Raw genomic sequence first — 16559 nt, 5'->3', positions numbered from 1 at the left:
AATGGCAAACACCACTTAAGATAATAAACATTTACTACACATATATATATTCACCTTCTTGTGAAACCACAGATGAAAATGTTTTTTGTGTAGAACATTATGATCTCCATTCGGGTAATTTTGTCGGATCACTTTCAAGTGTTCACTGTAAAATAAAATAAATTTGAATTGATTGATTGAAAGTTAAGGTGAAAAAATAAGAAAAATTAATAAAGAAAAAAACTCACTCTAAGTAAGCTTGAATTTCAGGTGAATTGTTGAATATATACCACTCTACTTGTTCACGAGATGCGCGATCAAGTGGTCGGAGATTACCTTTTGTAATGGGTCGACATTGAGATTGAAACACAGAAAGCTTTCGTGGGACAACCTCATCTTCATTACGATCAAGACGGTTAAATCTTGTTTCAACCCCCTTGAAATACATTCAACAAAATGTCAAAGCCTCATCAATAACGTAACTTTCTGCTATCGACCCTTCAGGACGTGCTTTATTTCCTACGTAGTTCTTCAATTTTTTCACGTATCTTTCAAATGGATACATCCACCTCATAAAAACAGGTCCACCCAAAATTGCTTCTTCAGGCAAATGAAGGACCAAATGAATCATTATGTCAAAAAATGCAGGAGGAAATATGGACTCCATTTTACAAAAGATTAAAATAAGATCTTGTTGAGCAACCTCCATGTCTTTAACATTTATAGTCCTTGAACAAATTTGCCTGAAAAAGTTGCACAGTTCAGAGATGGTGGTCAATATAGCGTTCGGGGGAAACTTGCGAACACCAACAGACAGTAATCGTTGCATTATTACATGGCAGTCGTGTGACTTCAATCCGATCACATTTGTTAAATTTTCATTTACTTTTTTTTTTTCAAATTCGAACAAAAGCCATTGGGAAATTTCACATCCTTAATAAATTTACAAAATTGGATCCTGTCATCAGGTTTAAGCATGTAAGGTGCATGAGGTTTCAACAGCTTTCCCCTCTCATCTTCATAAATCCACAACGATTCTCTGACGCCTAGCTTCTTTAAATCGTGTCTTGCATTGATAGTGTCCTTGGATTTCTCATTGTCCAATATTGTGCCCAATAAACTATCACAAACATTCTTCTCAACATGCATGACATTAATATTGTGTTTAAGAATATTTGAACACCAATAGTCAAGCTCGTAAAAGATGCTTTTTTTCCGCCAATTATGATTTTCTGCAACTCGCCTACGCTTCACACCACCAAGAGCTCATGATTTCCTGGGAGGTGGGGTGGGAGTTTGTTTACTTGTTCTAATACTTCTTCACAAGTAAAACATCTTAAAGGAGGTCTTCTCTCAATTTGGCCGTCAAATTGAGTATCCCTTCTCATTCGATGGTTATTTGGCAAAAATCTTCTATGACCCACGTAAGATGTCTTACCAATTACTCGAATAGAAGATGTATCTTCATTGCAAGTAGGACAAGCTTTATATCCCTGACCACTCCAACCAGACAAATAACTACGAGCAGGAAAATCATTCACTGTCCACAAAAGAGCTGCACGCAACTTGAAGACAGTGTTGGTTCGACAATCTCTCGTATCTACTCCGTTAACCCACAACTCCTTCAACTCATCCACCAAGGGTCTTAAAAATATGTCTATGTCCATTCCGGGTGATTTATCTCCAGGAATAAGAATGGTCAACATAAAATTATTATCTTTCATACATAACCAAGGTGGAAGATTATAGTTCGCCAAAACTACAGGCCACATACTGTAAGCTTGGCTCATGTTGCCAAATGGATTAAAGCCATCGGCAGCTAAACCGAGACGAACATTTCGAGGTTCACTAGCAAAATCAGGGTGTTTGGCATCAAAGTCCTTCCACGCTGCACCATCCACAGGGTGTCGCATTACACCCTCTTCTTTTGATTTACCACTGTGGTGCCATACCATGTATTTTGCCGTATGCTTTGAAGTATAGAGTCTCTTCAGTCGCGGAATTAACGGAAAGTAACGCATCACCTTATGAGGCACCTTTTTTGCTCCTAAATTTTCTGAAGTTATCCATCTACTAGTGCCACCGACTGGACATGAATCTTCATTTGCATGTTCATTGTAAAATAAACAGCAATTGTGCTTGCATACATGAATTGACTCATACCCCAACCCTAATTTTTTCAATTTTTTCTTGGCATCATAATAGTTTGATGGAATTTTATTTTCCTTTGGAAAAGCAAATTTTAATAACTTCAGTAATTCATCAAATATGTTGTTAGGAATCTTTCCCCTAACTTTCAAATGCAATAACTTTGCCAAAAAGTTAAGAGAAGATATCCAATCACAACAAGGATACAACTCGGCCTCAATTTCTTCAAATAATTCGTCGCGCCATTGATTTACATCTGGATTATCATCCATTTCGAATGACGGCTGAAGGAAGTCATCCACTATCGGAATCATCTCGTCAATTTCAGTATCATCATCAGCGGCATCATGGTCATTCATTGCATTAGTCGCACTAGATTCTGCTTCCCCGTGGTAAGTCCGCTTCTCGTAACCAGTAAAAAAACCCCAATCGAATATATGTGCTTTCACAACAGGTAAAGTTTGAAGCCTATTGTTCACACATCTTACACATGGGCACCTAATTCTACCATCACAATCTTTACATTTCGAGGCCATCTCTAAAAATGCATTTAGACCAGCCCAATATTGTGGACATCTACGATTTCGCAATGTGGTCCAAGATTTGTCGTTTGTCATCTAAAGTTTTATGAAGACATAAGATTTAAATAGTATAAAGAAAAATTGAATGATAAAATTTTATGCTATTTTAAGATATTTTATGCTATTTTATGATATTTTATGCTATTTTATTAAAAAAATTTCATTATTATTTTAATACTTACACAATTATTTATATATTATTAAAAAAAACATTCATTATTAAATACATTTTCTATTTTTAATTTTTAAAGAAATATTATTTAAATATATTTTCCTATATTGAATCTTTTTCTTAAAAAAATTATAATTAAAATCGTAAAAGAAATTTTAATTTTTTACATCTAAATATTTTTTTTTGCTTTTATTTTTTTTTCAAGTATATATTACAATAAAATTTTCATTTATGAATTTTTTTTATATTAGAAAAATTATTATTTTATTAACATATTTTTTTACATATTTTAATGTTAAAATTTCATTATTTAATTAGTTTTTTTAAAGAAATATTATTTAAAAATATTTTTCTATATTGAATCTTTTTCTTAAAAAAAATTATAATTAAATTCGTAAAAAAATTTTAATTCATTACATCAAAATATTTTTTTGTTGCTTTTATATTTATTTTTCAAGTATATATTATAATAAAATTTTCATTTATTAAATTTTTTTTAAATTAAAAATATTATTATTTTATTAATATTTATTCTTTACATATTTTAATGTTAAAATTTCATTATTTAATTAATTTTTAATATTTAATTATTAAGTATATATTTCATAAAATTTTTGTTGTCAAGTATATATTAAAAAATTATAATTTAGATTTTAAAATCTTATTTAATAATTTACATGAAAAAGTTTATTTTTTATGTTGTATATACATAAAAATTAATTATATTTATTTACATTTATATACTTAATGTTAAAAAATATTATACTTCTAAGTATTTTTTCCAATAATAAAGATTTATTCTAATTTTTTAACTATATTTTTTTAAAAATAATCAATTATATATCTATTTTATAATTTTTTATATAAGTTGTTTATATATATTATATATACAGTATTTATATATACAGTATATTTACTATATATACTATATATACATTATATACAGTATATAAAATGTATATACACTGTATATACACTGTATATACAATATATAAAATACAATATCCAATATACAATATACAAAATACAAAATACAAAATACAATATTTTCAAACACATATTTTCAAGTATAATGTGTATATTACATATATTATATATTAACATCCACACAGATTTTATATATATTTATATACCATTTACAAAAATTTTCACAATACACACAGATTTATATATATTGATATGCATACATATTTTATATAAAAAAAATCATACACTTATACTTACACTATCAATACACACAGATTTATATATATTTATATACCATTTACAAAAATTTTCACAACACAAAAAATAAAATACCAACAGAAAACTAAAAGCACCAACCTCTTTATTTTCTGGTAGAAATTTGTATTCCTCCTCCGACGTTGCAAATCTCCGTTAGCTATTATACTCCTACCCAAAACTTAAACCAAAGATAACAAAAAAAAAAAAATTACAAAACAAATTTTAAAACCAAAATAATATAGCAAAAAAAAAAAATATTAGAACAAAAACTTTACCTTTGCAATGGTTGGAATGGGCGCCGGAGTTGGAGGAGGAGAAGGGGGATGGACGCCAGAGATGGAGGCGGAGCAGAAGGGAGCCGGAGATGGGTTTTCTTTGAAGGAGTGTGGGGTTTTTTTTGAAGGAAAATGGAAAATGTTTTCAGCCTTGCGGGGGATATTTTATAGAATTTAATTACCGGTGGGACCCGCCGGTAATAAAAAGGGTTCCGCCGGTAATAATACAACGGTCAGACTCCCCTGACTATTACCGGCGGAACCCGCCTCTACTAATCCGCCGGTAATAGTTATTTTAAATTTTGGGCAGTCAAATTCCCTCCCAAGGAATTAGAGGCGGAATTTCCGCCGATAATAGTATGGTCTGCCGGTATTACTTTTTTTTTTCTAAAATATTAATTTTTTTTTTTAATTTTCAAAAAACAATACCGGCGAATGACCAATTCCGCCGGTAATAACCAATTAATACCGGCGGTTTGGCTCCGCCGGTACTAATTCCGCCGGTAATTAATAAGTTTGTTGTAGTGGTAGTCTGTCTCATTTGACAGTGATCATTGTTATGTACTTAATGATGAGAATCAATGTATGTTGCAAGGATTTTGATCCAATGAGAATTGTTATACCCTAACTCCTGTGTTTACTTGTCATTTAGCCATCAACAACACCACGGATTTGTGGCATGCCAAATTTGGACCTATTAATTATAAAAATCTAAAAAAATTGTCAAATGCAGGTATTGTTCGAGGCCTACCCAAGCTTGGTGAAGAAAGTGTTGGTAAGTGTGAACCATGTCAACTTGGTAAACAATTAAAAATCACTCACAAACGTGTGTCTGATATCAATACCTCAAAAGTATTGGAATTGCTTCACATGGATCTTATGGGTCAAATTCAAGTTGAAAGTCTAAATGGTAAACGATATATTTTTGTGTGTGTTGATGATTTCTCTCGTTTTACTTGGGTAGATTTTTTAAGAGAAAAGTCTGACACTTTTGATCCTTTTAAAACTCTTTGTTTGATATAAGAGTTGAAAAAGGATGTAATATTGGGAAAATTGTTTGAATTCGGAGTGATCATGGTAAGGAGTTTGAGAGTTCAATTTATGATGATTTTTGTAAGTCTACAGGTTTAACTCATGAATTCTCTGCTCCCAAAACTCCTCAACAAAATAGAGTTGTTGAGAGAAAGAATCGAACATTGCAGGAGATGGCAAGAGTGATGTTAAATAGCAAGAAGCTAACAAAGCGATTATGGGCAGAAGCTATTAAAACAGCTTGCTATATAATAAATAGAGATTTTATTCGTCCAGGTACCTCAAAAACATCCTATGAAATTTGGAAAGGTAAACGTCCCAATGTAAGTCATTTTCATGTTTTTGGATGTGTTTGTTATGTTTCTAGAGATCGTTGGCATATTGGTAAATTTGATGCTAAAAGGGATGTTGGTGTTTTTATTGGATATTCCTTAAACAGTAGAGTGTATCCTGTTTACAACATGAGAACTCAAAATGTTTTGGAATCAGCTAATGTGGTTGTTGATAAATTAAAGCTTTTTCAGAATTTTCCATAGAAGCCGAGATAGATAGCTTTATGGATTGTAATGACCGCATTTTTAATTTAGATTAGTAAAGGCAATTAGCACTAATTATTGGTAATTTTATAATTACTTATGAATTTAATTATTTGTGGGCACCATTTTTTTAGAAATGGGAATTAGAGTTATAATTTTTCAATTCTGGAGATTTTATTAAACTCTAGGTGTATTATTTAAATTATATGTGAAATATGTTATTTTTACAATTTTTGCTCGGCGACAACAGAAAATGTGATGGATGGCTAGTTTGATTACATGGATAAGTTTAGAACCTTATTTCTTAGTAGGAAATATATTGAAGAAAATTAAATATCGAGGTTGCGCGGGGTTATGGATTTTGACCATTTTACCCCTAGGCTTGAAATAGTTTAAGATTGAGCATCAAAGAGCTTTTTAATCATTTTAATTTGGGGATTAGGTGGCTGTGTGAGGGTGTGACAGATGCCCTTTAGTGTTGGCTGAGTTAGTGGATAGGTAATGTATTATGTTGAATTAAGGAATTAGAAAAAAAAATAAGAAAAAACTCAAAATTAAGAGAATTCTCTCTCTCTCTCTCTCTCTCTCTCTCTCTCTCTCTCTCTCTCTCTCTCTCTCTCTCTCTCTCTCTCTCTCTCTCTCTCTCTCTCTCTCTCTCTCTCTCTCTCTCTCTCTCTTCAGCTGAAGCAAGACCAGGGGGATATCATTTTCAACCTGGTGTTTTTTGAGTAATAAGCTTGATCTTTGTGAGCTTAAAACAAAGGTAAACCCTAGACACTCACTAAGTTATGTGTTTCTCTAGTTTTAATTGGTTTGATTATGTAATTTTGAAAGACAGGGGCTGTTAGGGTTTAAAGTTTGTGTAATCTGATTTCTAAGTTGATTTTTAAGTTGATTCTAAATTCTGGATATTGGTTTTATTGAGTTGTGATAGAATTGCACAAGTTTGTGCTTTGAAACTTAAGCTTTGATCTTTAATGGCATGTTTGGATTCAATGAGTTTTTATGAGATTTTCTGGTTGGAATATATTGTATATACCCTATTTAGGTACTGTAGAAAGTTTGGTGGCAATTGGACAAGTTTTGAGCAAATTGGTGAGTTTTTGGGGAGACTGGTATAAAAAAAGGGTTTACCGGTTTTACCAGTACCTGTAAAACCGGTAAACCGGTTTTGGTAGGGTTCCCCGAAAAACTAGTTCTCTCAATTCTCGTCCATTTCAGTGCCATAGTTGGGTGTTTCCCTATTTCCTAGGTTAATGTAATCCCTAGTGAGTATATTAGAGCCTTGAGTTGTGGACTTGGGTTTCCCGGTTTAGGGTTTTGAACATGTGATTTACCCAGTTTTAATATGTGATTAGGGCATCCATTCAGCACGGGACTTTCCGTTCAGGTCGATCAATTCGTTTGAATCTGGAAAGAAGGTAAGAATTGCATATAATGTGTGATATGGATATGCGAATGTATGTATATGTTAAGTGCATATGCATGCTTATATGTTGTGATTCATACACTACCAACACTTGTACGGTTGCAGTACAGAGTGCATTGGTAAAGTGTATGATGTCTGAAAGTACATCGTGGTGTTACCAGCACTTGTGCGGAAAGGTACAAGGTGTCCGTGGTACAACACTTAATAATACTTAAGGTGCGGTCCATACCGTACCTACACTTGTACGAAGGTATACTGAGTGCATGTGGTACATGGTACATGGTCGTATCCTTAGTAGAACGTTCTTACTCATCTATTAAGCCTTGTAAATAGGTGCATGGGCGACTAGATACAAGTCGATATTATATGATATGTTATATGCTTTTCTTACTGAGTCTCTCGACTCACAGTTCTGCTTCCATGTGTAGGTAAAGGAAAGGCAATAGCTGAACAGGAGTGAGCCTCACTGAGATGAGGTTGTACATGTCATGGCAGAGCGACCTGGAGTGTTTGGTCTCGGGACATATGGGGTTAATATTTTGTAGTCTCTGTGCGACCTGGTTATGTATTTTGAGTATTTTGTATAAAAGTTTAAAAACGGGATCCCGGTACTTATAAATGATTTTGTAAAGTTATAAAGTTTAAGATTTAATATAAAAGTTTTAATTTGACACGATTTTGAAGTAAATTCTTTGATTAGCAAAGATAGCACTGTAAATGAAAAATCACTGTAGCGTGCCTTAGCATTAGGGCATTACATGGATACTCCTCCAGAAGCAGCAAAAGTAGATTCTGATGCATCAGAACTCGTTTCTGACGACGCAAATGACAAATTTTTCGCTGCAACTGATACAGGAGAACCAGAACAACTTATCTCGACTCATCCAAACATCATCACTGATTATATTCAGAAAGAACCAAGCACCATAGTCAAACTGAATCATCCAAAAGATCTCATTCTTGGAAATCTTGAAGAAAGCATGGTAACTCGAAGAAGGTATGTTAATTTGATTACCTTTCTTTGTTTTGTCTCACAATTTGAGCCTAAAAATGTGAAGGAAGCTATGACTTTTGAAGAATGGCTCCATGCAATGCAAGAGGAACTCCATCAATTTGTTCGCAACAAGGTTTGGATTTTGGTCCGAAGACCAAAAGGTATCAATGTGATTGGAACAAAGTGGATTTTCAAAAATAAAAGTGGTTAATTCGGTACAATGGTGAGGAACAAGGCTCGATTGGTGACACAAGGGTACACACAGGTAGAAGGTATTGATTTTGATGAAACTTTTGCTCCTGTTGCAAGATTAGAATCAATTCATTTACTCTTGTGTATTGCTTGTATTCTTGATATTAAATTGTTCCAAATGGATGTGAAATCTGCCTTCTTGAATGGTATTTTGAGTGAGGAAGTTTATGTTGAGCAACCAAAAGGATTCGAAGATCCTCAATTTCCAGACCATGTGTAAAAACTTGAAAAATCTTTATATGGTCTTAAACAAGCTCCTCGTGCATGGTATGAAAGGTTAACTCAATTTTTAACTTCTCATGATTATCAAAGAGGTAGTGTGGATAAAATTCTTTTCATCAAGCATATAAAATCTAATTTTATCATTGCTCAAATCTATGTTGATGATATAGTTTTTGGTTCTACATCTAACCATGAAGTGCAGGTGTTTGTTGATCAAATAAAAAGTGAGTTTGAAATGAGCATGGTTGGTGAGCTTACTTTCTTTTTGGGTCTTCAAGTCAGACAAATGGAAGGAGGTACATTTGTATCTCAAAGTAAGTATGCTAAGAACCTTGTCAAGAAGTTTGGTCTTGAGTCGGCTAAGCAGGTAAGTACTCCTATGAGCACCACTTTGAAATTGACAAAAGATGAGAATGGAGTGAAGGTAGACACTACTCTTTATCGTAGTATGATTGGTAGTCTATTGTATTTAACTACTAGTCGTCCAGATATTTGTTATAGTGTGGGAGTTTGTGCTAGATATCAAAGTAATCCTATGAAATCTCATGTATCTGCTGTAAAAGGATTATTCGATATGTTAATAGTACTCTTGATTATGGAAGTTGGTATTCTAAAGATACTAATTCTAACTTAGCTTGTTTTAGTGATGCAGATTGGGCAGGCAATGCTGATGATCGAAAAAGTACAAGTGGATGTTGTTTCTTATTTGGAAATAATTTGGTATCTTGGCACAGTAACAAAGAAAATTCTATTTCCTTGTCCACAGCTGAGGCTGAGTACATTGCTGCTGGTAGTTGTTGTTCTCAATTGTTATGGTTAAAACAAATGTTGATTGACTATGGATTTGAATTGGGTGTTTTAACTATCTTTCGTGATAACACTAGTGCCATAAAATATTTCCAAAAATCATGTTCAGCATTCTAGAACAAAGCACATTGATATAAGCCATCACTTTATCAAGGAACTTGTTGAAGATAAATCTTTGCAATTAGAATATGTTGATACTGAAAAAAAATTAGCTGACATTTTCACTAAGGCCCTAGACTGGAGTTTGCATTGTCTAATCTCTATTGTTTTTGTTTCTGTACAATATTGTTAAATTATTCTTTCCTTGCATCTAATCTTCTTTCATTCTAATTTGACAAGTCATGTTTATGCTTTTAGATTATAATTAGTTAGGATCTCATTCTTATCATACTTTTTGAGGTTGAGTTAAAAGTTTCATGTTACTTTTTATATGTGTCTAGGATTACATAATGTTCTTATACAGAGTTGAGTGTATTTTATTTCAGTTACTTATCAGGCCCCTTGCTGGAATAGAGCTACCCATACTGAGGTGTGAAAGCCATCTTTTGAGTAAGCTGAAACATTGTAATTAACAATTATGATGAGGATGCACTACCATAGAAAAGGGCTACCTTCAGTATGGTGTGATAGCATCCAGTTGCGGGAACAAATTGAAAAAGGCGAAAATAAAAAATCTTGCCAAGGACAATGATCCTTTTTTCACTGCACATACTTATGTCTGACAAGTGTGTACAGGTTTGTAAGTCTCCTATACTAAAATAAATTAAAAAATCCTAGTTCAAATTTTTTAGTAACATGCATATCTTTTTGCTCAACATCTATTAAGTATGGTTTTTTCTTGAGATACTAATTAGTTATTCTCTTTTGAAAGCATGACATGTATATTTGTCATTTGTGATGAAATTTGATTAAATTGCTTGCTTTAGAATACCTTATATCTATTGTACATATTTTATTTCATTTTCGATTTTTCAAAAATAAAGAAAATAAAAAAAATAAATAAAATGAGTGGGAGGCGTTGGTGACTTGGATCGCGGGCTATGAAAACTTGTGCTTTGATTAAAAAGTTTCAATATTTATTCTAAATAGATTCATCTTGATATGTTTCCTTTTAAAGTTTGATATAATATCCGTTGTATTTTGCCTTTGATCTTGAAGGATTTTCTTAAATTGGCTATTTTTGGAAAATATCTTTGTAATTCTAGTTTCCTTTTATTTATTTGTTAAAAAAAATTAGAAAAAGAGTGGGGCGGTTTCCCTTTGGTGTTCGTGGGCTAGTGGTTACTCAATTTTTGAAATTGGTTTCCTTTTGTGTTTCTCTCTCACATGATTATTTAAACCAACTTCTTTTGTCATTTAATCTCACCACCTACCCGATTCCTATTGCCTTGTGTTCTTGTTCTTTGTTTTCCTTTCTTCTTTCAGAAATTCATGGCTAACACTAAAAACCTAGGGAATCCAAGGAAAATGGTGGAATCCGAACAAGCCCCCTCGAATGCTCCTGCTGCTGCTCCAATCTTGCTGCCTGCTGCTGCAACTGCTTCAAACCCAGGAGATTCATCGCTTCCTCAACGTGAATCTCAGCCCGTGAAGCCCAAGCTGAAACGAATTCCTAAACAAGTGGTTAAAAAATTTATGGGACCCTACAAATGTTGGACTTTATCATCTTCATCTTCAAAGGGATCTCCTCCACCTGCCACTACATCGCCTCCTGCTGCATCAGGGAAGGGAGTTGCTGCATCAACTCCAACAGCTGCTTCCACTCGCACTCGTGCCCAGCAAGCATCTATCAAGAAGGAACTTCGCACAAAACGAAGCTATGACAAACTAGCTCCTCCAGCCAAGAAGCTGAAATTGAATCCCCCCTCGGTTTCTTCAAGTTCTGAAGAAGAAGAACCCATGGAGGATCCCTCCATTCTGAAAAACCAAATCTGAGTCTCTCCATTCTGAAAAAGAGATTCATGAAGACATCAAAGTCTCCTCTGACAATGAAGACACTGAACTCGAACCCGAGTCTCCTTTGGCCAAATCTGCTCCAGCACCTCCTTGAGCATCTTCAGCAACCAAGGCATCTGCTGCTACCAAAGGCAAGCAGCCTATGAAGAGTTCTTCATCTGGTAATATCTCTCCATCTCCAGCTGTCAATTTTAGATTTTACTTTCGTGATAATGAGGGTGATTGGAATATTTATGCTACCCGAAAGTTTGAAAGTAAAAGGAATTATGATTTGCATGCTCATAGGGTATATGGTATTGTTAAGTTTGTTCAATACCATCAACGGGAAAATATTCTCACTAGTTTTGAAGGGTATATTGAAAATATTGTCAAAGAATTTTATGCCAATTTGACTAATGACATGCTTGATGAGAATTCTGATTTTTTTGGTAAAGTCTATGTTCAGGGACATTGGTTATCTTTTACTGTCAAGGACATTGCAGTGGCTTTGCAATTACCAGAAGGTGTGCCTAATGCTATCATGTTTATGGATCGCCATTTGATGCTCACTGAACTTACTGGTGCACGGGTTGAATGGAAATCTCGGGAGAGTCTTCGAATTACACAATGTCATGAAACACTTGAGCCAACCCTTACTGGCACCTTTTCCAACCCTCGGAGTATTTTGATGGAGCTTTTCCAAAGCGTCCTAAAGCTGGTGCTGTTGCTGCTACTGGTGCAAGTTTGAGTTCAACTCCTGCAAATGTACAAGAAGTCAAGAATGAGGTTCAACTAGTGAAAAATCGACTTGCTGCCATGGAGGAGGTTCAGCAAGAGATGTCCAAGCAGCTGTCCTCTTTGATCAAGCTTTATGGGGCATAAGTTTTCTTTCTTTTTTCTGTTTTTTTTTAGACATATAGATCTATTTTCATGTCTTTTTGTCTTTGGCCCTTAGATAAAAAAAAGGGGGAGTAATATTCTATTTTTAAACTGTTTGTTGTCTCAACTCTGGACCCTTTTTTCAGGGGTAGTTGTGTTTGGTACTTGTGATCTTTTTGGATTAAAAGTTAGCATATTATTTTGTTATTTTTTGTTTTCGATTGTGTTACTTAGGAGGAGTTGTTATTTTCTATTGCTAACTTTAATTTGCAGGTACTTCCTTATTAAAAAATATTTTGTTCATCTAAAGTGCCAAAGGGGGAGATTGTAAAGTCCTTTTTTGGCAAGTTAGATGCCAAAATATTTTTTCTTTTATGGTAAGATTTATTTGCATTCATAATCAATTTTCTTACCTTGTATATTCGGCTTTTATTGCTCTTTTCTATATTAGGAAAGATGCATTTTACAGCTGAACTTTTCTTGTATGGAAACTTCTTGTAAGAGAAGCAATTCTCTTATGGAAAGTTGGTTTTTAAATGAAACTTTAATTATTGCCTTTTTCTTATTGAATTCAATTGTATCTTGATACAATCAGAATATATAAACTGTTTATGGCAGGAATCAAGACTTAATAGAAGATCAGACCCGATTATAGAAAGTTTCCTTTTCAGGTCTGATTTGCTGTGTCAGATCCCGATTCTGATGCTGTAGATCGTGTTTATCTTAGGAAAGTTTTGTATAGCTGTAGATTCAATCTTGTGGTTGTCTCTAGGGTTTCTATGTTCTATAAATAGAACATAGAGAGCAGCCATTCGAATAAGCTCTTCCATTATTCATTTTTTTTGCATTTTTCATTTTTGTGAGGAGAGTTTCTTTGTTATGTGAGAACCTAGTTGTTCATCTAGGTACTAGTATTTTATATATCAGTTCTTACTCTGTCCTAGAGTTTGCTAGAATTATTTAACTGAACAAGAGAGTGGTCTTCGGGAGAAGACTTATTGAAGCCTTATTTCGGGAGGAAGTAAGCACTCACACTTCAAAGATGAAGGGAGTTCTGGATTGAAGGTGTTTCAGAAGTCAGATTCATAAAATGCATTACAAAGGATTGCAACAATAATTTAGAGGGAGTCTAAACTTGTATAAGTCAATTGTCTTTGTAATTGTTGATAATTTATTAATTAATTTCATTCTCTGGGCGTGGCCCCGTGGACTAGGAGTGTTCGAAAGAACACTGATACCACGTACAAATCTCTTGTGTCAAGTTATTTAATTTTTTGCAAATATTTTTATGTTCTGCGTGTTCTGTTTTGTCGTTGCAAAATTGGTTTCTGCAGAAACAGAATTACATTCTGCTTCCGCAGACGTATATTGTTTTATATTTTTGTATATATTATTGAAATTCGTAAAAAACTCGGTTTTTTAATAACATTACCAAATAACGAAATCATAGATGTAGAACTCCGTAAAGCTTGAATAACATAAAGACAGACAGTTTCCACATTCATATTCTGCCAGCCTTTATATTTGATCCAACTAAGTGATTCTCAAACACCCATCGCTTCAGCTAATTCAGGCTCAATTGCACCATGAGAAGACAATGTACGTCCTTCAATGAGCAGGCCCTTATCGTCTCTAGCAACTAAATCCAGCCCAAACTTAAACTCAAAATTGAACAATGCTGCATCAACATTAACCTTGATAGCATTAGCTTGTGGTAAGAACCAGTGCTCCGTCCTGTCACCCGCCTTAAAACTGGGCCATGACGACTCATTATTAGAGTTATGAGCACATCTACATTGATCAAGAAAATTTCTAGCCTTTGGAACCATGTTCTCTTCTTGAAAGCTTTTTCCATTGCAAACGATTTCATTCCTAGCATTCCAGATTGCTTAACAAACCATAGCAAGTTTGCATTGAAGATCATATTCCAAAGTATTAAAAGATTCCACACACCAGTCAAAGAAAGTACCATTATGAGCTTCTTTGGTACCGATTCCTACTCTATCCCAGCAGCGTTTAACCACTCTGCAAGTGACTAAAATGTGCGATGTAGTCTCATCTTCCTGCAAGCAGACATGGCACAGAGGAGTAATAGCAACATGCTTTGTCCGAAGCTGAGTTTTCGTAGGTAGACAACTTCTTGCAGCCCGCCATAGTGGATTTTTCACCTTGGGAGGGACCTACAATTTCCACATTTTTTTTCGAGAAGGCAGCGTCCTCATTGTCGAACCAATGCCCTTTATTTTTCTAAAGTAGAGTACTTTCTTTGTGTTCTTATTATTTCTAATTTTTGTTTTATTTGTTAGTAGCTAATTGTTGAATACTCACTATTCTAAGTGAGTATTCACATATTTTTATTTGAGTTATTTAAGAGTATTTAATACTGGAATGAATTTTGGTGTTGTCTAAATTTCTCCGACAAGAAGATATATATATATACATATATAACAAAAAGTATGTATATATTAAACTAAAAATTCGTTATTGTATTCTAAAGGTTATATCATATTGTATATAAACAAAGGGAAATTTGAAAAAATATGCATAAAATATCCTAATATTTTATGCCTAAACTAATACAATTCAAAATTTAAAATATATGTCCACTTTATCAAAAACCCAAGAATACCCCTCTCATAACAATACCCCAACTCTCTCTCTTCCTCTATCTCTCTCGGTTCTCTCTCAACAGAACCCTTCACCAAATCAAAACCCACCTGATCACCGCCTACAACGCCGGCCCCTCACCACTGCCTACAACGCCGGTCCCCTTCCAAATCAAAACTGACCACTTCTCACTGCCTACCGCCTACACCGCCGGCCCCATCAACACCCTTCTCCACCACCCACGACGACTGTGACTGACGACCACCGTGTCTGACAGACTGAAGACCCCTTTCTCCACGACCACTGCGACCCACGGGCTGAATGTCAAAGTTAATGTTTTTGAATCTATGATTTTTGGGTTAGAAAATGCATTTTCTAGGCAGGCCCGATGCAGGTCCGATGTAGGCCCGATGCCTCATGATGTAAAAAATTGAATCTAGGCTGAAGGCAAAGGCCCGATATAGGGCCCGATGGGGCCCAATGGCTAGCCCGATGGTCAGTCCGATGGGGCCCGATGATAAGTCCGATGGTCAGTCAATTTTTTGGCCATCGGGCCCTATATCAGGCCTTTGTCTTCAACCCAGATCCATTTTTTTCATCATGATGCATCGGGCCTGCATATAGAAAATGCATTTTCTAACCCAGAAATCACAGATTCAAATCTAACCCTAAATCTAATCCAAAATGCACATATCACACCCTAAATCTATTAATAAACAATATTTTAACCCTAAATCAATAAGAAAAGTATTCAAAAATACCATAGGGGAAATCTTACCTTGGTGGTTGTTCGTCTTCGTGGTGGGTCGACTGGGTGGTGGGTGGAGTGGGTCTTCGTCCTCAGATGGTGGGTCGAGTGGTGCTCAGATGGTGGGTTCGGTGGAGATTTCCATCGTGGTGGTAGGTTTAGTGGGTTCGAGAGACTTCAAGAGAAAGAGAGAGAGGGATGGGAGAGAGAGAGAGAGAGAGAGAGAGAGAGAGAGAGAGAGAGAGAGAGAGAGAGAGAGAGAGAGAGAGAGAGAGAGAGAGAGAGAGAGAGAGAGAGAGCCACTTTTTAGAATGAGAGGGGTAAAGTAGGGTTTTAGTAAAAATTAACCTATTCTACAAATGTTGAATAGTTTTGATTTAATGGACCAATTTTAGTTCAATAAATGCATAAATATTCAAATTTCCCTTTCGCATAACAAATAAGAGTTATTTGTCAGTTTACATATTAACCAATAACATATTATATAAGAATTATAGAAGATTGATGATTTGCTTTTTTTTTTCCTAATATATTAATTAATGTTTAATACTGAGGTTGTTGTGATTTGCCGTTATAACCACAATTAACGGAAATTTGCTCAACAAGGGTTGGAACTTGGAATTAGTGTGTACTAGTAAGACATCTGAAAAATAGGGCATGAGATTATATAATGGGGTTTTTATAAAAATAATTGATTTTAGGTAAAAATTTACAATTTATTTATCATACGAAATTTTTT

At 34.4% G+C, this 16559-nt stretch overlaps 2 protein-coding genes across 2 annotated transcripts; one reads left to right on the top strand and one right to left on the bottom strand.

Moving 5' to 3' along the window:
- Positions 1-1229: 1229 nt before the first annotated feature.
- LOC115695126 (uncharacterized) lies at positions 1230-2744 on the bottom strand. Its single transcript, XM_030622216.1, has one exon. The coding sequence runs from the start codon at positions 2742-2744 to the stop codon at positions 1230-1232; it is 1515 nt and encodes a 504-aa protein (XP_030478076.1).
- Positions 2745-4386: 1642 nt separating this feature from the next.
- Positions 4387-11586, top strand: LOC115695125 (uncharacterized). The gene is made up of 2 exons (XM_030622215.1): positions 4387-4494; positions 11077-11586. The coding sequence occupies exons 1-2, from the start codon at positions 4387-4389 to the stop codon at positions 11584-11586; spliced, it is 618 nt and encodes a 205-aa protein (XP_030478075.1).
- The last annotated feature ends 4973 nt before the right edge of the window (positions 11587-16559 follow it).

Source organism: Cannabis sativa, chromosome 6 (genome assembly GCF_029168945.1).
Source record: "Cannabis sativa cultivar Pink pepper isolate KNU-18-1 chromosome 6, ASM2916894v1, whole genome shotgun sequence".
Lineage (NCBI taxonomy): Eukaryota > Viridiplantae > Streptophyta > Magnoliopsida > Rosales > Cannabaceae > Cannabis > Cannabis sativa.
The sequence above is the reverse complement of the archived record's forward strand: the minus strand, read 5'-3'. Positions and strand labels throughout refer to the sequence as shown.